General features: G+C 39.7%; 2 protein-coding genes across 4 annotated transcripts in view; one reads left to right on the forward strand and one right to left on the reverse strand.

The window, feature by feature from the left end:
- Positions 1-319: 319 nt before the first annotated feature.
- KRR1 (KRR1 small subunit processome component homolog) lies at positions 320-14,818 on the forward strand. The gene is made up of 10 exons (XM_055587395.1): positions 320-477; positions 3,373-3,545; positions 5,102-5,236; positions 5,420-5,545; positions 5,633-5,716; positions 6,850-6,906; positions 8,041-8,211; positions 11,316-11,393; positions 11,483-11,582; positions 13,269-14,818. The coding sequence occupies exons 1-10, from the start codon at positions 393-395 to the stop codon at positions 13,406-13,408; spliced, it is 1,149 nt and encodes a 382-aa protein (XP_055443370.1). The 5' UTR covers positions 320-392; the 3' UTR covers positions 13,409-14,818.
- GLIPR1 (GLI pathogenesis related 1) overlaps positions 14,251-26,062 on the reverse strand; it is a 68,431-nt gene continuing 56,619 nt past the window's right edge. The window contains exons 5-7 of one of the 3 annotated variants that reach the window (XM_055587397.1): positions 18,524-18,609; positions 14,505-14,531; positions 14,251-14,405 (exon numbers count right to left, since the gene is read on the reverse strand). In XM_055587397.1, coding sequence (XP_055443372.1) covers positions 14,251-14,405; positions 14,505-14,531; positions 18,524-18,609 — 268 coding nt within the window. Of the gene's footprint in view, positions 14,532-18,523; positions 18,610-26,062 lie in introns of all 3 variants that reach the window. The other 2 variants (XM_055587396.1, XM_055587398.1) reach the window with 2 other exon arrangements.

Raw genomic sequence — 26,062 nt, forward strand, 5'->3', positions numbered from 1 at the left:
ATTTCACTCGAATGAGTGAAGGAGTGATAGCACTGAGATTCAAGCTCTAGCTAAAGCTTGGAGTCTTGCTTTTCGCGTTAGACCCTGACTGCATGAGAAAACGAAGGATAAAAACCTTCTCCGACTTGCTGCCAGTGCTAAACTATTAATTTCCAACACGCAGTAGAACTCCGTAGTTACCCGCGCCAGGTCAAAGCAGTCGCCAACTCTCCTTTCGCTACGCTGGAGTAGTGCAGAAGTTTATGCAAATACGCGGGCTCTAGCGTGCGCACGCGCAGAAACTGCGCAGAGCTCCTCTTCTGAGTTCGGTGGAACTCAATTTGAGTACACGGATTACAGCCGGGAGGATTTACGGAGGTTTCGCTTCCGGTAGTACCGGAAGCAGCTTGAAGATGGCGTCCTCTAAGCAGAATGGGCCGACTACAGCGTCGGGGAAAAGTGAGCTTCGTAGCCCGAAGCCGACGTCGGAGAACCGAGGTGAGGTTGTCTAAAAACCGAAGCCTGGAGTTTGTGGATTTTGAGTTGGGGTTTTTTTTTTTTTTTTTTTTGCTTTCGCTGGCTAGGCAAGTGTAACGCCGCCTTGGGCTTTTTCTGTGAGTTTGTGTACCTGTAATTGCCGATCTGGGGGGTTGTTGACCAGACTTGAGGACTGACCGGCCTGTATGGTGCCAGCCACGTGTTCCTAATTTATTGCTTTCCAAAGTAGAGATGTTGCTGAATGCGTGTTCTGTAAAAATATGAGGATTAAGAAATTGAGGAGGGCGCTTCAGGACCTTAAACTCGCGGCGGTGTTTGGAAATTGTTCGCAGAATGAGGAATGAGGTGGGAGAAAGTGGTGGTTATGCATATGAGTGAACGACTGGTAGTGATAATGAAGGACTAAGACAGCTGTAGTGATGGAAGGAGGTAACCGGCGTGCCCTTAGCGTCAATTTGTCAGCCATTGAAAAAATTTTGGAACGTTTGTTGTTATTCCTATTTGCCCGGTTGCTGAAGTTATCAGCCAACCCAGCGCCTACTTTTTCAACTGCGTTGTTTTTTAATTGCTCTCTTGCTTTGCGCTCGCGCTCTTGTTTTATCCATTATCTTCAGTGTGGTAGAGAAATAGCTGGGGGCCTGCTCAGCCAGACTTACTGGAAGTATTAAAAACCTCAAACTTCGATTCTATAGGCATTAGAGATTAAAAGTGTTTTGTTGTTTTAATTAAGGGTATGGCAGAGGCCGGTGCATATACAGCTTAAAGAATAACGCCAACAGGTGAAAAGCAGCTCGTCAGAGCATTAAGACTAGAGCATTACCAACCATATCTCCAAAACCCGCTACGTGCACCTCTCAGATCATTCTTTTACTTTAGGGACTTAAAGTAACCATTCTGAATCATGTTGAGTATTGTTTCCTTTCTTCATAATCCTTAGCACCTATGCCCAAAATGTTTTAATTTTGTCCGGTTTTGAATTTTACATGAATGAAAAAGGATTGTAGGTTTTTTTGTGTGTCTTGCTTCTTAGGCTAAACTTTGTTGTTATTCAGTTAGGGCAATAGTTGTAGCTGTAATTTATTCTTTTCGCTACTGTATGATGTTCCCTTGTATGAATACACGCTAATGTAAATTTTCATTTTAATGTTGCTGGACATTTGGATTTTTCCCATTGTTTGTTATTATAAACATCTTTATACATTTCTCCTGGTTAATGTATTCTGGAGTTTCTCTGTTTATGTACATTACATGGGATTGGAATCTTTGTAGTGTAGGGTAGAGCATGTGCAAATAATAATATTTTCCAAAGAAGCTGTGGCACTTTATACTTCCAGAAGTAGTACGAGCGCTAACACTGGCTGTTATCTGAATTTTAAATTTGTTGTTTTGTTAAGTATGAAATCATACTGTGGTTTTAATTCAAATCCTGATTGCTAATGAGATTATACGTCTTTACACATGTTTGGGGTTTATTTATTGTTCTTTTATTGTGAAACTAAACTATCTCCTTCGCCAGGTTTTTTTCTTTTTCTTTTCTTTTAAAAATTCGCAACCAACGAGTTGTTTGGTAGAATCTTGGTCAGATAGGTTTTTGTGGTGATTTAGTCACTAAGTCATGTCCAACTCTTCCATCCCCACGGACTGTAGCCTGCCAGGCTCCTCTGTCCATGGGATTCTCCAGGCAAGAATACTGGAGTGGGTTGCCATTTCCTTCTCCAGGGCATCTTCCTGATGCCAGGGATCAAGGTTGCAGCCATATTCTTTACCAACTGAGCTAGGAGGGAAGCCCAGATACGCATTTTAAGTAGTCAGTATTGCAGAATTTGAGGATTTTTTTCAGGATATTGAGGAGTAAATGGTAAATGAAGACTAATTCTCTGTGATTTGAGCCCTAAATAACAAAGTGGGTGTGAGTAAAAGAAACAGAAAGCAAATATATCTGACTGGGATGGCTACAATGGACCGTAAACACCTGCTTCTTAAACTTCAGTATGCACAAGAGTCTCCTCATGACACCATTAAGACAGATTTCTGGGCTTCATCTCAGAGGTTCACATTTAATAGGTCTGGATGGAACACAAGAATTGCATTTCTGACAGACTCCCAATTTATGCCTGTGCTGCAGGCCATGGGTCAGACCTTTGAGTAACAGTGAGTTAAAATATAGCCGTTAGATTTAAGAGGTTGTTAAATCCAGGACCAGGAGTTTTAATAAGGGATATAGGAGACAATTTATGGCCCGTAGGAGGCATTTTGTTTTAATGAGAGGAGACCTAGACTGAGGCCGCTTCATATTCCCTTCCACAAGTCACTTAACGTTTTGAATGGAATATCTTTTCTAGAGTGGAAATAATAATACCAGTTCTTCCTTTCATAGTTTTGATGAGTCACATGAAAGCTCTTACGAAAACCTAAAACCCTGTAGTAGTGAATATTAACTGAAAGTATACACTGGAATCAGTTTTTGAAAATTTTATGTATACACACATACAAATATATATACACATAGGCTCCACTTCAGTTGAGTCTGAAATGTTACTTTATTTAAAATAGTAGTGTAAACCAAATAGTATTTGGAAACTCAACTCTAAAATAGTGTAGTGCGGTAGAAGTTTGTGAGAATCCACTGTATGCCAGTAACTGTGGACCCAAGGAGTAGAGTTCCTGCCCTCAAGGAGCTTTGTCTATTATGCAACTGGAACACACACTGCAGATAATTCTAATACAGTATGTTGATAATGACAGAGGCATGTTCTTGGACTATTGAATAATTTAAAAAGCAGGGAAGAAGGAAACGCATGAGAGTATTGGGACACTTGTGCATGTATGCATACAAGTGTTCAAAAATCTTCAAAAGAAGTTAAATCTGATGTGTAGATTTTTCCTCCTCTGTAGATGAATCTGAACTCCTCACTGTTCCAGATGGTTGGAAGGAGCCAGCTTTCTCCAAAGAGGACAATCCCAGAGGACTTCTGGAGGAGAGCAGTTTTGCAACTTTGTTTCCGAAATACAGAGAGGCTTACTTGAAAGAGTGCTGGCCATTGGTACAGAAAGCCTTGAATGAACATGTATGCATGTTTTATGTATTTCTCTGAGATTGTTATTGCTTATATCTTTTGAGTAAGTGAGTGTGTGATGATGGATTTCTATGTAAAGGTGCTAGCATAGCATTTAATTTGATTCATTTGGTATTTTAAACAGAGTAGGTAAGCATTATCCTTACTGTTCATTTGTTCTTAGTTTTGTGAATAAAAGATTACTTGGGAAAATTCACATGCTTTTACATTTTCAGGGGATTTAAATTTGTAGGGGTGTCTGAAACTCACTTGGAAACTCCAGATTTCAGAATGTCTACTCTCTGCTGTGATGGTTGCCATCCACCTGTATGGTTTGAGCTGAGGCATGCTCCTGGCATTGTTTAACATCTTATTGTAAATGAAAGATGATGGATGTGACCAGCTTTCCTGTTTGTTGCTCCTGCCATGCTCCTAGAGCAGTGTATTTGATTTTTCAAACTGGATTGAGACCCCTTAGAGAATCAGGAAGTCAATTTAATGGCCATAGTGAGCCTTAGGAAAAAAATATATCACATGTGGTAAGGATAAGTATCATTTTATGAAGCTTTTGGTTTGTCTCTTTGTGTTTGTGTACACACTAGGTTGTGATAGAAAATCTATTTCTCAGCTGTGGGACTGGTCTAGAGTCATTTGTGCCCACTAGGCAAGAGGGTGGTTAGCAAACCAGGCCGTATTTTACAGCTGTCTACATCTGGGATTAGACCCAATTTGTTTCTGTGTGTGTGTAAACTGATAGACACTTAACCTTATGTTTAGTTGTTCATCATTCACTGTATTGAAATATTCTTGAGGTCATGCTCACAAGTTAGAAAACAGCATTTTTTTTGCTTTGTTAAAGTCTGGTTCTTTTGAAAGTTAATGCATAGATTCTCAAGTTATTGCTTTTATTTTTAAACCTATGACAGTTTGTTTTTACTTTGTATTTAGCTAATGTTGTTGTTGTTTAGTTGCTCCGTTGTGTCCATGGACTGCAGCCTGCCAGGCTTCTCTGTCCATGAGATTTCCCAGGCAAGAATACTGGAGTGAGTTGCCATTTCCTTCTCCTGGGGATCTTCCCACCCCAGAGATGGAACCTGTGTCTCTTGCATGTCCTGTATTGACGGGCAGATTCTTCACCGCTGGGCTACCAAGGGAGAGTTGAAAGGGAAAGTCTATTTTCACTCTAGGGAGAAGATTTTAGATTAGAGCAACATCTAGCCAGGGTAGGGAAATTATAAGCTTTACATTTTTATCTTAAGTCTTAAATATGACCTCATTTTGATTAATGTGTTTTTTTAGACTGGAGGTAATATTTATTCCAAAAAGTGTAAATTATCCTAAAGCCAACTGTAAATGTTTTTAATTACCTGAGTTTCTTATACTCTTTGAAATGTAAACGTAATCAAGTAGTCCTTATTTACATTAACTTTCCAGCTTCTTCAAGCAGAGAGTTAAAGGATTTTGAGATATCTTAATGGCACAGAAATTAATAGTTAAGCTAGGATAGGCTCTGTAATCATCTCAAATGGAATTCATTCTCAGATAACTGCTGTTCGCTCTTTTTGTAGCATGTTAATGCCACCCTGGACCTGATTGAGGGCAGCATGACTGTCTGCACCACCAAGAAGACATTTGATCCATATATCATCATTAGGGCCAGAGACCTAATCAAACTGTTAGCAAGGAGTGTTTCATTTGAACAGGTAAATTTAGAATTAAATTTAGACTTTGCTTTATTTGCATCAACATTAGAGACAACATATATTACTGCCGCCACCACCCTCCCCCCTAAAACGTTTTCATTTTTGTGCTTAAATCTCTTGGCTCGGAAAACATTTGTACTAGTAAAGAATGTTGATGAGCTATTTTCTTTATTTTCCCAAAAGGCAATACGAATTCTTCAGGATGATGTTGCATGTGACATCATTAAAATAGGTTCTTTAGTAAGAAATAAAGAAAGATTTGTAAAAAGAAGACAACGGCTTATTGGTCCCAAAGGATCTACCTTGAAGGTACTTTTTATTAGTGAAAAAGTATGTCTTCCTCTCTTGTTAGTTTTTCGGTGTACTGAAATTCAGCTTTGTGCTCTTTTGATACAGGCGTTGGAACTCTTGACAAACTGTTACATTATGGTTCAGGGAAACACGGTTTCAGCCATTGGGCCTTTTAGTGGCTTGAAAGAGGTGAGGTTTACGCTCTTAAATTAGTTTTAGCAGAGAATAAATGAAAGAATATGGGTATACTATAATAGCTCATTGCATAATGTATTGTTTCATAATTTTAAAAATTGTGCTTTGTTTGATTTTCATTAGTAAATTCTTCATGTAATTTGAGGGAATAGCCGCTCCTGAACCTTAACATACCATGGCCAACTTTTGGTAACTACAGAGAGATTCATTTCTGAATTAGACGGTCTGTTCATCATTACTTCCCCTACTACAGGTTTTAAGTGGGTATTTTAAGATCTCAGTCTGTAGCAAACATTAGAAAACACATGGGTTTAAATGATTGGAGAATTGAGCAGATCTTGTTCTTTGCAGTAACAGATACAGCCAGTAGAGGTCAGGGTCAGAAAACTTGCTTTAAGATGTATTTTCTTTGAGTTTTAATATGTTAATTTAATGTTTCATGAATGTTAGTTTGTCACATGTTATGAGAAAATCTGCAGAGCACATACTGTTTCTGTAAGCTCCTTTTGAGGCTTTTGTCGTGTGTATCTGGCTGTGAGCTCTTACTTCCTTTTCAGGGCCTTTAATAATACTTTTGGACCTATTTCTCGTAAGTTATCATGAGATAACTCAATCTTAGAAGATAACTCAATATCTCATAAGTTGTTATGGCACAATAACAACTTAGGTGTTTTGAGTATTTCATAGTTTTGTAGAGTCTAAGTATATTATTTAATTCTTACAACAGATCCTTAAGGTGGTTTTATTTCAAATGTATTACAGAATTCAAAAGCTGAAGTCAGGAGGAAAATTAAGTGACTTTCCCCTATGAAGTCCCAGCATTTGCTCACATATTTTCTAACTCTAAATCCATCTCTCTTTCCCAAATTACACAGCTCCAGACTGTTGTGTTAATTCTGTGTATCACTTTTTAGCAGTAAAAATTGAGAGACTTCATTGTATCCAAGTGAAGTTAACTATTATGAAAGATCCAGAAGCCACTCAGAACAGTTGAAGGGACTACTATATTTAATTTGGTAGCCATTGCCTGGTTCATAGGTTATTTTGCAATTTATTAATCCTCTTCTACCTAGTTCACTAAAATCTCCATTATAAATAACTGATTCATTTTTCTTTGCAAATTTCAGGTTCGAAAAGTAGTCCTGGACACTATGAAGAATATTCATCCAATTTACAATATTAAAGTGAGTGTTCACTTGTTCATTAGCATAACAGTGGTTATCAAAATGTTTTTAGCTACAGAAACTTTTCTTAAAAATAAATCTTTTATGAAAGTCTAATATACAAAACAGATAAGGCAGAACTATTTGGGTAGAGTTCAGCCCACTCAACACTATCCCAGTCCTATAGTTCCTTCTTTGAAAGCTTAGGTCTCTGAGGAGTTAGTGTGAAAGAAAGCTGTTGAAGGGGGTTCTGTAATGTAGTGATTCAGTTCTGATACAAATAAAATATGCTTCATGGAATTTGTTGTAGAGGGTACCAGTTCAGTTTTCTTAGGCTAATGAGCCCACAGACTGTATTTAAAAGTGTGATCTTTTAGAATTCTGCCATTTTCTGTAAGTCTGGAATAATTCAGATTGCATTAAAACTTGTTTTGGAATTTAACACTCAAATTATAGGCCCATTGAGAGAGAGATGTTATATCCCTGTATGCATAACATTCAGTGATTGTTCTTGGAGGCATAACCATGGTATATGATGTTTTATGATGGGTATTTGTTAAACAGTCCTTGAACTTGATGAATTTGAAAAGTCACTCTTAGATTGGGGTGAAAAAAATGATTTTGGGTTTCACTGGGACATTAAAGAGAGCATGTCTTGCATCTGATGCATACTTTGCATCCTGTGATATTTCAGTGTTGATAAAATTCAGGTGGAGTTGGGGGAAGTGTGAAAACACTGGTTTCATTGATCATGAGAAACTTTAGTTTTTTCTTTCTCTATGATAATGGTATTTCATGTGCTACTGAAAGCTTCCTGCTTGTAGGAAACTTCACTAATTAAGCACTCTCTCTGTATAATGAAGTTGAATTTCAAGGGTTTTAATGAAAAACTTAGTCTTATTTTCATCTCTATTTTAATGATTCTGTTTCTTAATCTAAATTTCTAATGGTTTTCTGATGCTTGGTTAGTTATGCATATTTGAGATTATATGCTTTTTCTTTACAGAATTGATTTAATCTACTGAAGTGGCTAAGAGTTGTTCCTTTTAATTTTATTATTTATAGGAACATTGTTTATAATGTCTTAGGTAGAGAAACATGTCACTTCTAAAATTAAAAGTGTTTACTTTGTTCGTTATATCACCATGACCCAAGACCTTAATGATTAAACGAGAGCTGGCGAAGGACTCTGAGTTAAGATCACAAAGTTGGGAAAGGTTTTTGCCACAGTTCAAGCACAAAAATGTGAATAAACGCAAGGAACCAAAGAAGAAAACTGTTAAGAAAGAGTACACACCATTCCCACCACCACAGCCAGAAAGTCAGGTCAGTATTAAATGTGGAATTTTGTTACATGAGAGGGAAACCATTTTAATCTATTTTGTCAGAAACTTTAAGGGTATTTTAGGTGGAATTTCTGTGGGTGTTTGGGTGTGTAGAGATGCAAGAATCTGAAGGTAAGTGTAAATACACTTATTTTGAACTAACTATATGGAGGTGGGGAGTGGAAGCTTCATGTTGTGAGAGTAAAGTGACATCAAGGTGGTTGATGTTGGTTGTGTGTCTGTACCTGTAGCCACTGTGAATGTTCCACGGTTAAAAAGTGTCAGTGACGCAGCCCACAGTGCTTTCAGTTCTGCTTTGGCCTCATTCATGTGTCATGTACTATATATTTTGCTCTGGATTTGAAATCTTAACTTCTAATATCTGCCTTTTTTTTTTTTTAAGATATGAATGCCTCTCATTCTGTTTACTCTCTTCTGGCATAATTTCTTTTCTCTCTTGCCTGTCGCTGTTCCCTTTTTCTGTCACACTTGTCTGACAGAACAGCCCTGAAACTTGTGTCAGTCCTAAAACTTGACTTCTTTTCCCATAGTGTGGCTACTAAACATAACTGAAGAAAGTCAGATCTTTGGATTATATCCCTTAAAAACTCACATGTCCAGCCTCAGATGGTCTTCAGCAGTATTCTCTGGCTGCTTTGTGTCCTCTTAATTCTTTTGCCACTCTTCCACTCCCCGTAGATGATGTTGCCTTTTTTTCCCTCAAATATTTGAGATTACCAGGCAAGAACTCTTTCAGCTTGCTCTTAGCTCACAATTTTTTTTCCCATCTGCATCAGTCCATTCTTTGCTTGTTCTTTGAGTTCTTTCTTCACCTGTCTGCTGGAGGATCTTTCTTGATTATTCCCTCCCTTGGGTGTATGTTGAAGTTTTTCCTTTAACCCTTTTTTTCTTTATACTATCTTGTCTTCCCCACAGCCCTGTGTTTGCAGTTTTTCAGGGAAGGTTTGATGAAAGGTCAGAGGTAAAAAAGGAATGATGATCATCATTGTAAAAAAAAAAAAAATGTGTAAGTGTTGGATCTTGAGCTCTACATTGGAAAATAAAGTGAAGCCAGAAAGAAAGTGTTAGTTGGGGAAAAGTAGTGAGTGACTCACGTACTAAAGCACGCTTCTGTAACACCTGTTGTATTCCATGTAGCCCTGTCCTGTACTCACTAGTTGTCTTGTCTTCCTCTTCTCTGACTGTAAGCTTCTTGAATCAGCAGTGTCTCGATTGACTTAACTCTGCCACTTATTTGCTATGTTCAGTTGCTCACTCTCGTCTGACTCTCTGCGACCCCATGGACTGCAGCACGCCACTCTTCCCTGTCCATCACCAATTCCCGAAGCATGCTCAAACTCATATCCATCGAGTCGGTGATACCATCCCACCATCTCATCCTCTGTCATCCCCTTCTCCTCCTGCCTTCAATCTTTCCCAGCATCAGGGTCTTTTCCAATGAGTCAGTGCTTTGCATCAGGTGGCCAAAGGATTGGAGCTTCAGTTTCAGCATCAGTCCTTCCAGTGAATATTCAAGACTGATCTCCTTTAGGATGCACTGGTTGGATCTCCTAGCAGTCCAAGGGACTCTCAAGAGTCTTCTCCAACAGCACAGTTCAAAAGCATCAATTCTTCGGCGCTCAGCTTTCTTTATGGTCCACCTCTCACATCCATGTATGACTACTGGAAAAACCATAGCTTTGACTAGACAGACCTTTGTTGACAAAGTAATGTTTCTGCTTTTTAACATGCTGTCTAGGTTTGTCATAGCTTTTTTCCCCAAGGAGTAAGCGTCTTTTAATTTTATGGCTGCAGTCACCATCTGCAGTGATTTTGGAGCCCAAGAAAATCAAGTCTGTCACTGTTTCCCCATTTATGTGCCATGAAGTTATGGGACTGAATGCCATGATCTTAGTTTTATGAATGTTGAGTTTTAAGCCAGATTTTTCACTTCTCTCTCACTTTCATCAAGAGGCTCTTCAGTTCCTCTTCGCTTTCTCCCATAAGCGTGGTGTCATCTGCATGTCTAGGGTTATGTTAATTAGCATAATTGAACACATCTGTGCCCCCAGTTTCTTCGGACATAAAATGAGGATGATGATCATACCTGTCTCAATTGTCTATGAGAATTTGAGAATTGTTTGGGAGAGACTGGAGGCAGGAGGAGAAGGGGACGACAGAGGATGAGATGGTGGGATGGTGTCACCGACTTGATGGATATGAGTTTGAGCATGCTTCGGGAATTGGTGATGGACAGGGAAGAGTGGCGTGCTGCAGTCCATGGGGTTGCAAAGAGTCAGACGCGACTGAGCAGCTGAACATAGCAAATAAATGGCAGAGTTAGTCATTGTAGAGAGCGTAGTAATAGTTTAGAGCGTTGCCTTGGATAGATCAGTTGTATGTTAACTATTTAATGAATGAGTTTGTTACTTGCTCTAATTAGTATTTAGTCGCTGCTGATGCTGCTAAGTCGCTTCAGTCGTGTCCAACTCTGTGCGACCCCATAGACGGCAGCCCACCAGGCTCCCCCGTCCCTGGGATTCTCCAGGCAAGAATACTGGAGTGGGTTGCCATTTCCTTCTCCAATGCATGAGAGTGAAAAGGGAAAGTGAAGTCGCTACATCCTGACAATTCTTGCTTTTCATTTTGTATGATGAACCAAATGAAACTTAAAAAAAACAACAACAACAACAGGGTTTTATCTCCTTTTTTCTGTTCCTTTTATAAAGTGTTACTTTGCTCTCTTCACTCTTCTCAGGAAGCTTCAATCATTTCTAAATCACATCCCACCTCCCTTATTCATGTTTCTTCATGTCCCAAACTCTTCCCAAGTATCTTACCTCACTTTCCTGAGTCACTGACCTTCCACCTCCCCTAAAGCAGTCTGTCGAGTATTCCACGGACACATCACCTACTTTCCTACCTGCGAGCTTTTGTGTATGTATATTCTTGTCAGCTTAGAGTACATTTCCTTCTTTTTAGGCCGCTACCTTACATAAGAGTTTCGACCCTACTGTCTTTACCTCAGGGTCATTGTGAATTTCTTAGGAATTGACTTCCCATCTACATGATTTCTGAAGTAATTGTAAATGCTCATTTCAACAGATTGATAAAGAATTGGCTAGTGGTGAATACTTTTTGAAGGCAAGTCAAAAGAAGAGACAGAAAATGGAAGCAATAAAGGTAAGACTGTGTCTAGCTTGCAACATTAATTGCAAAGTGCATGGATACTTTGGATTCTTACTTAACTGAAAACTTTGTTAATCATGTAGGCTAAACAAGCAGAAGCTCTTAGTAAGAGACAAGAGGAAAGAAACAAAGCTTTTATTCCACCTAAAGAAAAACCAGTTCACCTAAAGAAACCTAAGGAAGGTAATGCTGTTTTCTAAGTCTTGTTATGATGTTGAAGTCTGTTAGAGGAAAAGTAAACCCATAGTGAATTTGTTGAATCTCTGAGTTCATGTTAAGAAATAACCACATCTTTCATCAATTCTCTCAGCATTTCATTACTCACAAGTCCTTGGGACGAGGTGACTGAGATAACCCATAATTTAGTACCAGCTCGTCGGGAAGATCCCCTGGAGAAGGAAATGGCAACCCACTCCAGTATTCTTGCCTGGGGATTCCCATGGAGAGAGGAGCCTGGTAGGCTACAGTCCACAGGGTCGCAAAGAGTCGGACACAACTGAGCGACTTCACTTTCACTTTCAGTGCCTATTTGAGAGTATCCTAGATTGACAGTCGCTTCCTGATCTCTGCTGTGCTAATGAAGGACTCTTTGTTTTGAAAGATAGAAACCAGAGCAGTGAATCCTCTATAGAAATAGAGCGGGAAGATCCCTGAGGTCTGCTGTCATGCCCCTTAAGAGCTTATCAAATTTATACTTTCTTTACTTGTATAATCTGTGACTTAGAACTTGATGCTTGTATTGTTAACATGGATTTCTCATGACCTTGGGCTAAAACACCAGCAGAATAGCAGGAATATCTTTCTTACTCAGAGGCTATTAAAAAGACACTCAGAGAAAACATTATTCCTGGCCTTGTTTTGACCTACCTTCTCTTCTACATTTTCTTTTCCACTAGTAATCCTTGTACTCTTCTGTAAAGTAACTCTCCGAAGTGGTCAGTGGCATAATGAGGGGAGGGAGGTCGCCAGTATTATAAAGTTCCAGTATTGTACATCACCTATTGGTCTAAGCCGGGTGTAATGTTACTATTTTCTTAATATATATCAGTGTTAATAACTTAAAAAATACTGTATTCTACTTCTTAGATCATTGGTTATATAAAAGTTAAAAATATCATAAGCATCATAATTTTTAGTCTGTAGAGTCGGTCAGTTTTGTACTCTCAAGGTGTTCAAATAGTAGTTTAACCTCAGTTTAGTACTGGGTAAAGTGTAGCTGTTCCATTGTAGTGGAGACTTGAAGTCTGCTCTCAAGTTGCTGGGGTGTTTGTATGATGGCATTTTATCTTGTGGTTCTTTATGTCCTGAATACTGTTCTTTAAATGATAAGAAAATTTGCCATTTTTTGCTGCTGCTTTCCTCTATTTTGTTCAAACTTTTGGTGTTAGCTACATGGTTTGGTTCTGTTAGGACCTCCAGATACTCTCAGATTATTGTCTTTATTACCAAAATCTTGTTAAATGAAATAGTATTAATCATTAATTGAACTAATATTTGGAAAACTAAGTTTTTTAAAGAGTACTGTAAAGTTCCAGAATATGGAAACAAATATAAATAATAATTTCAAACAATTTAAAATTTCAACATTTTATGTTGAAAAATGTAATTTCAACATAGTTGAATCCAGTAATTGGTTCAGATAGTTAAAGTATAATGTCATTTTCATGTGTATTCTTACTAGTCTGTTTAAGTACTTTGTTTTCTCCTAGTTTGAGGAAATTTCTAACTTTCCTTTTAGCAGGTATTTTGTATTTTATAACATGACCTTTCAATTACAATAGTACTCTAAAATTATTCATATTTATGCAATCTTTGTTTTATTTGGTAAAATGTAAAGAATTACATGTATTGTTTTTTTAATTTATTTAGCTTCTACTGAAACTAAAATTGATGTGGCTGCCCTCAAGGAAAAGGTTAAGAAAGCAAAGAATAAGAAACTGGGAGCTCTTACAGCTGAAGAAGTTAAGCTTAAAATGGAAGCAGATGAAAAGAAAAAGAAGAAAAAGTAACACAAACTCTGAACTAAAATTTATTAAGCTATCTCCTTTTGTAAAGGATTTTGAAATACTGTAGTTGGCAACATTAGTTGCCTTATCCTGATCACTTTTTTCTGAGTTTGTGCTTTATTACAGTGTTAATATAAACAACTGTTCTTTATGAATTATTGTATCATCCATATGTTTTTTGAAAAATTTTATACTAGAGAGTGGTATATATGTGTTTATATGCATTGTATCTAATCTATTCCAGGCAGGTTTTACCTAAGCATGATTTTAGGGGTAATTTTTAAGGTTGTTTAGACTTTAAATATAATCATGTCCCAGCATTTGGTTTTGAGGAAGTGCTCTAATGTAATCTCATTTACATTTTGTTCCAAAATTAATTCATAATCCAAAAGAGCAAGGCCTTTTAAATTAATTCCCTTAACTACTATTCCAATCTGAGTCTGAGGAAGTAGTAAACCATATCAAATTCCAAGAGAAAGTGGAAAACCAGATATGTAGAGTTGGAGCAGCATGCACCAGGTTATATTGGAGTGTTTTTACTCGTGAGGGCCGGTGCAGTTTCTCAGACTCACCTAAATCTAGCTCTCTCACTTTACATATTTAGAAGCTGAGGCGTACGGGGGATAGAGCTTACTCACTGCAAGTCACAGCTGTGGCAGCTTGGAAACAGTGCTGCTTCTTAAAAAGTGGAACGTAAAGATGAGTCTATCCTATAATTCTAGGAAGATGAACTATTTCTTCTTTTGAGTAAGGGTTTGCTGCAAATCAGAAATACACTCAGTTGTTACTAAAACAAAAACAAAACACCGTGTTTGAATGAGGATTTTTTTCCTCCCTGGATTGTATTATTTCAAAGTAAATAAATGAGGGTATTTGCCCTTGGCCCAAATGATAATTATAACACTCAGTATTAGGATTGGTGAAAGAATTATGAGAAAAAGAGATGTGTATCTGTCACGTGGAAATATCGGCCAGTCTGGAAACACAGTAGAGTAGTAACCTGTGAAACAGACATGAAATACTCTCGTTAATGTTGTTCCCCATAATGCAGTAACACAGCTCACATAGATCTTAAACAATTTAAGGTTTATATACATACGTGTCACTTTGTCTCGTTGCGGGTTAACTGTAAAATCAGAAGAAAAAACAAAAATTAAAAGAATAGGTAATGGTGAGGCTTTTCTTTTTAAGAGCCAAGTCTTTTAATTATAACCAATGACTGTTGCTTTGGCTTTACTGCAGTGATTTTCAAAGGTTAATTATTCAAGATTTTTTTGTACTTACTGTAATAACTTGATATTTTAAAATCATCTTGTTTATATAAAACTTTATATACCACTACTGTAAATGGAAAGTCATTTTACATAAGATAAAATAAATGTAATAAAAATAAGACATTGCAAGTAAAAATAAGTATTAGTAGTAATCAGTGTGGTCAGTTTGTTAAAATATTTTCCTGAAAATAAGTTTCTCCCTGAGAAGAATCATCCTATAATCAGTCAGTAGTAAAGAGTGTCCTCTGATCTGTTCTAGTCTGTCATTAACTTATTAATAGGGCATTAATAGGGCATTTGGCTATCAAAGGTCATAACTACTTGACATTCCAAGTAGTTATGAGGAAAAAAATCCACATCTGCCATAGCCTTCTTATACTTTTTATAAATGGTTAAACACCTTTTCTACACTGGTTCCAGGCCAGCTGCTGCTGGACCCCTGTGGTGGAATCCACGAAGGAGCCGGTCCTGGACCCCTGTGGTGGAATCCACGAAGGAGCTGGTCCTGGACCCCTGTGGTGGAATCCACGAAGGAGCCGGTCCTGGACCCCTGTGGTGGAATCCACGAAGGAGCCGGTCCTGGACCCCTGTGGTGGAATCCACGAAGGAGCTGGTCCTGGACCCCTGTGGTGGAATCCACAAAGGAGCCGATCCTGGACCCCGGTGGTGGAATCCATAAAGGAGCCGATCCTGGACCCCTGTGGTGGAATCCATAAAGGAGCTGATCTCTCCCTGCTTGTGAGCATCTCTGGCTGTCATACCTGTGACTGGGCATTGTCTGTGGTGACCTGCCATCGAAGCTTCAGCTGCTTTAACTTTTCTTGGCACTTACTTCCATGAAATCAAGGTGTGATGTGCTAGTTATATTTTTTCTTACATATATATATATTTTTAAAATGTTAAACATCCAACTTTTGAGTAGTGGAACAGATACCATCCACAACGGGCACTAGCTCAGAACAGCTTGTGTACCATTGGTATTCCCAGTGCATTTTGCAAAACCATCCTAATTTGGCCTCCATTGGTATTTACGGAATAGTTATATGGAAGACCACAGTGGTTTTTTTTTTCCTCCAGTGTTTGCTATAATTTGTCAGAGATGGAATCTGATAGATAAAAGCCTTTATCCTCCAACCCTTACCCCTCTGCAAGTTAGCTTGTGTTTTCCTTTGTCTTTCTTAAGAGTCCAGGGGTTTTTCACTATTGTTGGAGTGCAGTCTTAAATTTCTGAATTTTATCCCACAAGATTAGAGAGCATTTCAAGCTAGATCTCCAAGATCAAAAGCTAAAAGTCCACAAGTTTTCTTCTTGTTATTGTTCTGGTGCTGTTGTTACTAATTATCTAGATTTTAAAAAATATTGCTCAGTCGTGTCCGACTCTGCAACCCCATGAATCACAGCATGCCTTTCAAAATATAATGATTTTTTTTTTTAAATGCAGTCAGATTAGTGGTAATTGGTCAGCCAGACTAGGCACTTTGGTTGGTTACAAAGGTGAATTAGGTAGGCATAACTTCTGTCTGTTTGGAATTCAGTCTAGTGGGAAAGACAGTTAACCAGTAGCAACAGTAAAATTACTCAACATAATTTAAAATAATTGTCTGTTCTCATCACTGATTCTAAAGAAGCATTGTGAGGATTGTTAGAGCATAAAAACATCTAAAACTTTGGGCATAAAGATGCTACCAGAATACCAAAGCAAACAAGATTTGAGATTAGAGGGAGGATGAACTTGGGGATAGTAGGTAATATTTGTAAAGTGTGTGCCAGGCACTTGTTCCAGATTCTCAGAAAAAATGGTTGAACTGCAGAGAAATAACTGGCTCAGAAAGGTGGTCAAGTATTGCTATATGGCTGGAGTGAAAATGAGAATTTATGTATACAAATCAGGAAGAAGGGAACAAACAGTTGAAAAGAATTTTATAGTTTTAGACCTAGGAGGGACTTTGAAGACATGTAAGCAATAGAACACTTTGGCCAAACAAAAATGTATGCTGTTAAACTCAGTCCATTCCAGCCTTCTTCTGCTTCGACCACCCCACGCCAGTCCTGCAGCCCTGAGAGGTTCAGTTGGTTACAGATAAAAGCACAAAAGTAGTAGAGAATTTACACAACTGTAATAGCTTGATTGATGTTTCGTTTCACACCCGTTCAAAAAGTGAACAAAAACTAAGATGGAAAGGAATGTGTCTGGAACAGAAAACATAAATGGACTCTTGGCCAACTGTGTATTAATACTTTAAAGTGATGTAAAGCATCCTTGGAAAGTTACCTTCATTGACCTTCTATACTGTTCCTCATTAAATGCCATCTTACTAGTGAAAGCTGGAATCAAGATTGCCGGGAGAAATATCAATAACCTCAGATATGCAGATGACACCACCCTTATGGCAGAAAGTGAAGAGGAACTAAAAAACCTCTTGATGAAAGTGAAAGAGGAGAGTGAAAAAGTTGGCTTAAAGCTCAACATTCAGAAAACAAAGACCATAGCATCCGGTCCCATCACTTCATGGGAAATAGATGGGGAAACAGTGGAAACAGTGTTAGACTTTATTTTTCTGGGCTCCAAAATCACTGCAGATGGTGACTGCAGCCATGAAATTAAAAGACGCTTACTCCTTGGAAGGAAAGTTATGACCAACCTGGATAACATATTCAAAAGCAGAGACATTACTTTGCCAACAAAGGTCCGTCTAGTCAAGGCTGTGGTTTTTCCAGTGGTCATGTATGGATGTGAGAGTTGGACTGTGAGGAAAGCTGAGCACCGAAGAATTGATGCTTTTGAACTGTGGTGTTGGAGAAGACTCTTGAGAGTCCCATGGACTGCAAGGAGATCCAACCAGTCCATTCTAAAGGAGATCAGTCCTGGGTGTTCTTTGGAAGGAATGATGCTAAAGCTGAAACTGCAGTACTTTGGCCACCTCATGCGAAGAGTTGACTCATTGGAAAAGACTCTGATGCTGGGAGGGATTGGGGGCAGGAGGAGAAGGGGACGACAGAGGATGAGATGGCTGGATGGCATCATCGACTCGATGGACATGAGTTTGAGTGAACTCCGGGAGTTGGTGATGGACAGGGAGGCCTGGCGTGCTGTAATTCATGGGGTCGCAAAGAGTTGGACATGACTGAGCGACTGAACTGAACTGAACTGAACTAGTGAAAAATGCTACACTGCAGCTTTTATTTCATTCAGTTCTATAGATGAAAATTTAAGTCTTCAATGCTTTGGACAGGTAGAATTCTACCTGAACACAATTCAGAATTCTTTTGGTTAACTTTGTTACTATTTTTATATTGCTGAAATTAGCAAATCTTAGGTCTACAATTTCCCATAATCAGTCATTTGTTGTTCTGATTAGTGCTAACTATAAAGGATATTTGCTTCTTTAAATTTCTCTTGAACATATATTCATTCCTAGGACAGTAAGTCATTGCTTTGATTGCTACCTGATGCCCCTTTTCCTGAAAAGAGCTATTAGGATAAAACAAATGTTTTCATTCTTCAGTTCAGTTGCTCAGTCGTATCTGACTCTGTGACCCCATGGACTGCAGCACACCGGGCTTCCCTGTCCATCACCAACTCCCGAAGTTGACTCAAACTCATGTCCATTGAGTAGATGATACCATCCAACCATCTCATCCTCTGTCGTCTCCTTCTCCCACCTTGAATCTTTTCCAGCATCAGGGTCTTTTCAAATGAATAAGTTCTTCACATCAGGTGGCCAAAGTTTTGGAGTTTCAGCTTCAGCATCGGTCATTCCAATGAATATTCAGGACTGATCTCTAGAAAGTTACAAGAGTTTTGAACACATTGTATTATTAGTAGATTGTTCCTTTTACTCACTGCAGAGATTGTCCAAACATTTGTCATTCCTGGGGCAGGCACTGCACCTGGATCCTTGTTTATATGGCCAGGTTGGGTAATTGCCTCTGTGAAGAAGAAGAAAACTATGCATTAGGAAGTTTTTCTACCCCCTCCCCCCACCAGCCAATTGCAGTTTATCATGGTCCTTGGCTAAACACTGAACTTTCCACGTAGCTCAGTTGGTAAAGCATCTGCCTGCAATGTGGGAGACATGGGTTCAATTCCTGGATTGGGAAGATCCCCTGGAGAAGGAAATGGCAACCCACTCCAGTATTCTTGCCTGGAGAATCCCATGGATAGAGGAGCCTGGTGGGCTATGGTTTATGAGATCACAAGAGTCAAACATGACTGAGTGCTGTCTTCTTTTTGGCTAAATCCTAGGATTGAAGTCCACAAATTCAGAAGATTGATGAGAGAAGTGGAGAGAGGGAAGCAGAAATGGAAACCTGCTAATATTTGCCAAACTCACTCTAAGTGCCTGTGTTTAGGAACCTTTGTCTTAATCATCTCAGTTAATTCCTGAGACAACTCGGGGAGAAAGTTATTTTTATTTCTGTTTTACAGGTAAGGAAACCACAGCTCAAAGATTAAGTTACCAAACCCCACAATGTACAGATATCAGAGTCAATGAGACCTAGGTTTGATTTTAAAGAAATGTTCCCTCTAGTTAATGTCTGGCCTGTGTGATCACTGCCATCCATAAAACTGTCCATCTTAGAAAAGCTCTCATGACCCACATTTTTGTTCTTAGTCCAGCAAACCTCCATGGTTATTATTGGATAGGAGCCATTTGGCTGGGGTGAGGGTCTTCCAAAAGAAAATAACAGGAGCTATGAGGGAGTTCCTAAAGTGCAATTTGTTTTCACATAAAAGATGTGACACGGGTAACATAATAATTACCGAATACTCGTGTACTAGGCACTGTTCGAAGTGTCCTTGAATGAATCAATCTTCACAATAACCCAATGGGGAAGATACTAATTTTTTTAATCCCCATAGCTAGAGGCTTAACACTCTGTTAAGTAACTGACCAAGATCAGCTTAGAAAGTAAAATAATATCCAAACAATTTACATCTCCATAAATAACTTTGGAGTAGTAATGATGAGAGGCTGTACATTTATTTCAGTGAACTTGCCATTGCACTAAGCTTTTTTTTGGAACTCTGCTTTTGGAAAGGAGTTCTTGACTTTTTTTGTGTCATGGACCCTTTGGCAGCCTGGTGGAGCCTATAGGTTCTTTCTCAAAACAGTTTTAAAGTAGCTAAAATAAAATTCATAGGATTACAAAGTAAGGAAATTAAATTGAAATAATGATTAACATGTTAAAAATACTTGTGATATACAAACATACTTCTCTGTGTATTAGATGAGAGCTAGCAAGGAGTCTGGCATCCCAGGTTGCTCTAGTGGAAAAGAACCCGCTGCCAGGGCAGGAGACATAAGAGATGGGGGTTTGATCCCTGGGCCAGGAAGATCCCCTGGAGAAGGAACTGGCAACCCACTCCAGTATTCTTTCCTGGAGAATCCCATGGACAGAGTAGCCTGGTGGGCTATAATCCATGGGGTCGCAAGGAGTCGGACACTACTGACGCAACTCCCTGCACAGCACAGCAGGGAGTCTAATAATTAACAGTAATTTTAGTGATGAATACACACTGTATTTTGAGAGAACTACAACTAGAATGTGATACAAGCATATCTGACATTTATAAAGACACAGGTAGTGCTGTCCAGTCATAAGTATTGCTGATATGACTGGAATGTTAATTCATAAAAAATATTATTTTCTATAGAAGTTAGTGAAAAAGATGTAACTTTTTTCTAATTCAAATTCATGGACTCCTATCCTCTAATGCTATACATTTATTTTCAAAGAAAATAAGAACTCCCCCCTTTAGAGACATTACTTTTTACTAACACCTCAATTCCAACTAAAAATACATGTTCAAATTCTTTGGCTCCAAGTTAATTTAGATTGTTTCAGAAATTAAATTTAGCCCCATGCTTACTCTACACTGTGGAAAATAGTCTAAGGAATATAGTAGAGGTTCTGATAACAACTATGAAGATATCCAAAATAGACATTAGTCCTTGGACTATCTTTCATTGTTAAAAAGCACAGCACTCTTTGAGTTAAGTTCTGGAATGTTTTTAATGCAATCACTTATACGACTTCATACTTTGTTTAATTGTGCATTCTGTACTCTTAAGAAGAGCAAAAAATTGCTACTTCAAAAACAAGCTAAAAGTAAGGCAGTTGTGACTTGCAGTGAAATGGCAGAATTCACCTGGGAAAAACATGCTCTGCAAAGACCTGGATTTTGTCTAGAGGGCAATGATTAAGACCAAGAGACCTACAGACTCTATGCAATAGAAATAAAAGCAAAAATAAACAGAACAGAAAATAATCAAACTTACAAGCTTTTGCACAGCAAAGGGAAACCACAGATAAAATGAAAAGACAACCTATGAATTGGGAGAAAACATGTGCCAATGGTGTGACCCACAAGGCTTAATTTCTAAAATATACAAATAGCTCATACAGCTCAATAACAAATAAACCAATCAAAAAATGGATAGAAGATCTAAATAGACATTAATCCAAAGAAGACATGCAAATGGCCAACAGGCACATGAAAAGATGCTCAACATTACTAATTACTAGAGAGAAGTAAATCAAAACTGTAGTGAAGTACCACCTCACATTGGTCAGAATGGCCATCGTTAAAGTGTCTACAAATAACAAATGCTGGAGAGGGTGTGAAGTAAAGGAAATATATATGGAATATGGTGGTGATTTAGTCCCTAAGTCATGTCCAACTCTGTGACCCCATGGACTGTATGTAGCCCGCCAGGCTCCTCTGTCCATGGGATTCTCCAGGAAAGAAAATGAGTGGGTTGCCATTTCCTTCTCCAGGGCATCCTCCCGACCCAGGAATTGAACTCAGGTCTCCTGCACTGCAGGCAGATTCTTTACCAACTAAGCTATGAGGGAAGCCCAATATAAGCCTAATGTGTGTGTATATATATATATATATATATGGCATATAACTGACCATAAAAAAGAATGAAATAATGCTATTGGCAGCAACACAGATAGACCTAATAATTACACTAGGTGAAGTAAGAAAGACAAATACCATATGCTATCATGTAAATGTGAAATCTAAAATATGACACAAATTTATCTATAAAACAGAAACAAATATAGAGAACAAACTTGCGGCTGCCAAAGGATAAGGTCGGGGAGGGATGGATTAGGAGTTTGGGATTAGCAAATCAAACTATTCTATATGTATAATTGCATTGGGCTTCCCTGGTGGCTCAGTGGTAAAGAATCTGCCTGCCAGTGTGGGAGATGTAGGTTCAATCCCTGGGTCAGGAAGATTCCTGGGAGAAGGAAATGGCAACCCACTCCAGTATTTTTTGCCTGGAAAACCCCATAGACAGAAGAACGTAGCAGGCTGCAGACCACGGGGCTGCAAGAGTCAGACATGACTTAGCGGCTGAACAACGGAATCACTGCTGTATACCGGAAACTAGCACAACACTGTAAATCAACTATGCTTCAATAAAGTAAAATTTTATAAAGAGAGACAAGGGAGCCTAAGTATTCTGCCCAAAGGAAAAGTAGGAGGTTTCAGTGTTCATCTGGTTGCCTGAGGGTTAGGGGGCCCAGGACTCTGGTGAAGAGAAACGAAAGATCTTTATAAAGAAAAGCTTAGAGATGAGTAACAGTCCCCAAGGCAGTGATGGCCAAAGTACACTGGCTCCTGTACCGTCTGCTTATGGAAGCGGTTGTTTCCACTTCTGTGGTATAATCGTCTCTTCAGCCATCTGCGTGGAGGTGGGGCCCACTTGACGAAGAAGAGTCTGTGTTCAGGATGCTGCAGATCAGGGAGACCCGAGGTGACCGGGAGGGGAGGAGTCAACACGGGCCGAGGCAGTGGAAGCAAGCCGAGGGCAGGACTCCAGAGCTGAGTGCCGCAGGACTGGAGAACTAACTGCCCAGAGCCCATTCTGAGGGAATTTCAGAAACACTGGGGAGGGACTCGACTTTTCAGAATTACATGGAAGTTCTTGTGTAGAGAAGGAAAAACAGGCTCAGACGGACACGAGGACCCTCTTCACTGGTCCCTGGGCTCCCCTCCACTCACCTTCCAATCCTTTCCCCACAGGCCTGCCCAGTGAGCACCAAATTTAAGGCAAGTCTTGCCACCTTCTGCTTAAAATACCTGGATGGCTTCAGCTTGTGAGGTGGGTCAAGTGAACCTGCAGTGGCCTACAAGGCCCTGGGTGATCTGCGCTCCCTCCTCCCCCAGCTTCATCTCATTCACGGTCCAAGCACCCTGGTCTTCTGTCTGTTCTGTCTGTTCTGTCATCCTTTCCACAGGAGCTGGTCTTTTGTTTTCACAACTGAATATCTAACTGTTTCTGAGATTCTTCACATGTCTGGTTCCTTCTCACTCTTCACGCCTAAGCTTAAATATGTCGCAGAAAGCCCTTCCCTGAGCATTTTATCTCAAACAAGGGCCCTGCCTACTCATAGTGTCAATTACAGCATTATTTCTATTTCCAGCATGGCTCCTATCATCATGCAGTTATTTTTCTGTACCTTTATTGTCGGAATGCCACAGACAATAAACTCCAAAGGGGCAGGGACTGTGTCTGGCTTGTTGTCCTATGAAGTTGAGTGAACAAATATTTATTGAATAATTGAATGAATATATGCTTTTATTTGTATGAATGAATGTTACTCAGTGTTCATAGAAACATTGTGTAATGTGCTGTGCTTAGTCATGTCCAACTCTTTGCAACCACGTGGACTGTATCCCACCAGGCTCCTCTGCCCATGGAGATTCTCCAGGAAAGAATACTGGCATGGGTTGCCATGCCCTTCTCCAGGGTATCTTCCCAACCCAGAGAGTGAACCCAGGTCTTCCACACTGCAGGCAAATTCTTCACCATCTGAGCCACCAGGGAAGCCCAAATATGAATTTGCTTACAAGTTTTACAACTTAGTATTGTTTATATCTCTGAAATCAACAAAAGTGAGTTGAAACCAAGAGAACTCACTTTTGTACCTTATTATTAAGGACATGCACTCATCTCTCCTCCTGCAAAAACAACAAAATTGCAACTAGCTGAACAACCATTGACAGGAGGACCTGGAACCCACTAAAAAAATTATCCCACACCCAAATACAAAGAAGCTGCTTCAGCAGGATGATACTAATGGCGGAGTAGAAGGACGTGTGCCTTCTCTTCTCTTGCGCGAACACCAGAATCACAACTAGTTGCCAAAGAATCATCAACAGGAGAACGTTGGAACCCACCCCAAAATATACACCACATTAAAGGGCAAAGAAAAAGCCGCAACAAGACAGTGGGGGGGGGGGGTGGGCACAGTTACATTTAAAATCAAATTTCATTCCCACCAGAGATGCTTGGTGGGGGGGTGAGGGCACAAACAAAACCTTGTGCATACCAGGACCCAGGGAAATGAGCAGCAGACCTGCCCTGGAGTGTCTCCTGAGGAGGCACAGGTCAGCAGTGGCCTTTCATAGGGACAGGGGCTCTGGCAGCAGCAATCCTGGGAGGTGCGGTGTGTGGCATGAGTCCTCTTGAAGGAGGTCGCCGTTAGTCCCCCTATAAAGCTGTCAGGCAGATGACCCATAAAATGGAGAACAATTATGTCAAAGAAGTTCTCACTGTGTTGTGAAAGTTCTAGGCCCCAAAACAGACTTCTCAATCTGGGGATCCTGCAAAGGGACTGAGAATCTCCCGGGGATCTGACTTTGAAGGTCAGTGGGATTTGATTATGGAGCTTCCACAAGACTAGGGAAAGCAAGACTCCTGGAGGCAAAAGCAAAACCTGTGCACACCAGGACTCAGGAAAAAGGAGGAGGGACCCCACAAGTGACTGAGCCATTCTTGCCTGTGAGTGTTTGAGAGTCTCCGGTGGAGGCCTGGGCTGACGTGGCCTGCCTCGGGGTCAGGGGCACTGGCAGCAACAGTTCTGGGAGGCGCAGCAAGAGGGCATGACCTTTTGGAGGAGGTCACCATTACCCCTACCATACTTTTGACTCAGCTCAAATACAGGGAGGGAACACGCCCCAACTATCAGCATGAAAACTGGGTTAAAGACTTACTGAGCCTGGCCTTGCTCACCAGAGCAAGACCCAGTTTTCCCCACAGCCAGTTCCTCCCATCAGGAAGCTTCCAGAAGCCTCTTATCTTCATCCATCAGAGGGCAGACAGAATGAAAACCACAATCACAGAAAACTAGCCAAAATGATCACATGGATCACAACTTTGTGTAACTTAATGAAACTGCAAGTCATGCTGTGTAGAGCAACCCAAGATGGATGGGTCATAGTGGAGAGTTCCAACAAAATGTGGTCCACTGGGGAAGGGAATGGCAAACATCTTCAGTATTCTTGCCCTGAGAACCCCATGAACAGTATGAAAAGGCAAAAGAGATATGATGCTGAAAAATGAACTCCCCGGGTTGTGTGCCCATAGGCTACTGGAGAAGAGCGGGAGAAATAGCTCCAGAAGGAATGAAAGTCTGAGCAAAAGCAGAAACAACGCCCAGTTGTGGATGTGACTGGTGATGGAAGTAAAGTCCATTGCTGTAAAGAGCAATACTGCATAGGAACCTGGAATGTCAGGTCCATGAATCAAGGTGAATTGCAAGTAGTCAAACAGGAGATGGCAAGAGTGAACATCGACATTTTAGGAATCAGTGAGCTAAAAAGGACAGAAATGGATGAATTTGATTCAGATGACCATTATATCTATTACTGTGGGCAAGAATTCCTTAGAAGAAATGGATTAGCCCTCATATTCAACAAAAGAATCCGAAATGCAGTACTTGGGTGCAATCTCAAAATGACAGAATGATCTCTGTTTGTTTCCTAGGCAAGTCATTCAAAATCCCAGTAATACAACTCTATGCCCCAACCACTAGTGTCAAAGAAGCTGAAGTTGAACAATGCTATGAAGACCTACAAGACCTTCTAGAACTAACATCAAAAAAATATGTCCTTCTCAGTCAAGAAATACCTGAAGTAACAAGACCAACAGTTTTGCTAAGAGAATGCACTGGTCATAGCAAACACCCTCTTCCAACAACACAAGAGAAGACTGTACACATGGACATCACCAGATGGTCAAAACCAGAATCAGATTGATTATATTCTTTGTACCTGAAGATGGAGAAGCTCTATACAGTCAGCAAAAACAAAACTGGGAGCTGACTGTGGCTCAGATCATGAACTTCTTATTGCCAAATTCAGACTTGAAGAAAGTAGGGAAAACCACTAGACCATTCAGGTATGACCTAAGTCAAATTCCTTATGATTATACAGTAGAAGTGACAAATAGATTCAAGGGATTCGATCTGATAAACAGAGCACCTGAAGAGCTATGGATGGAGGTTCATAACATTGTACAGGAAGCAGTGATCAAAACCATCTCTAAGAAATGCAAAAGGGCAAAATAGTTGTCTAAGG

This window comes from Bubalus kerabau, chromosome 1, assembly GCF_029407905.1.
Source record: "Bubalus kerabau isolate K-KA32 ecotype Philippines breed swamp buffalo chromosome 1, PCC_UOA_SB_1v2, whole genome shotgun sequence".
In the NCBI taxonomy this organism is placed as follows: domain Eukaryota; kingdom Metazoa; phylum Chordata; class Mammalia; order Artiodactyla; family Bovidae; genus Bubalus; species Bubalus kerabau.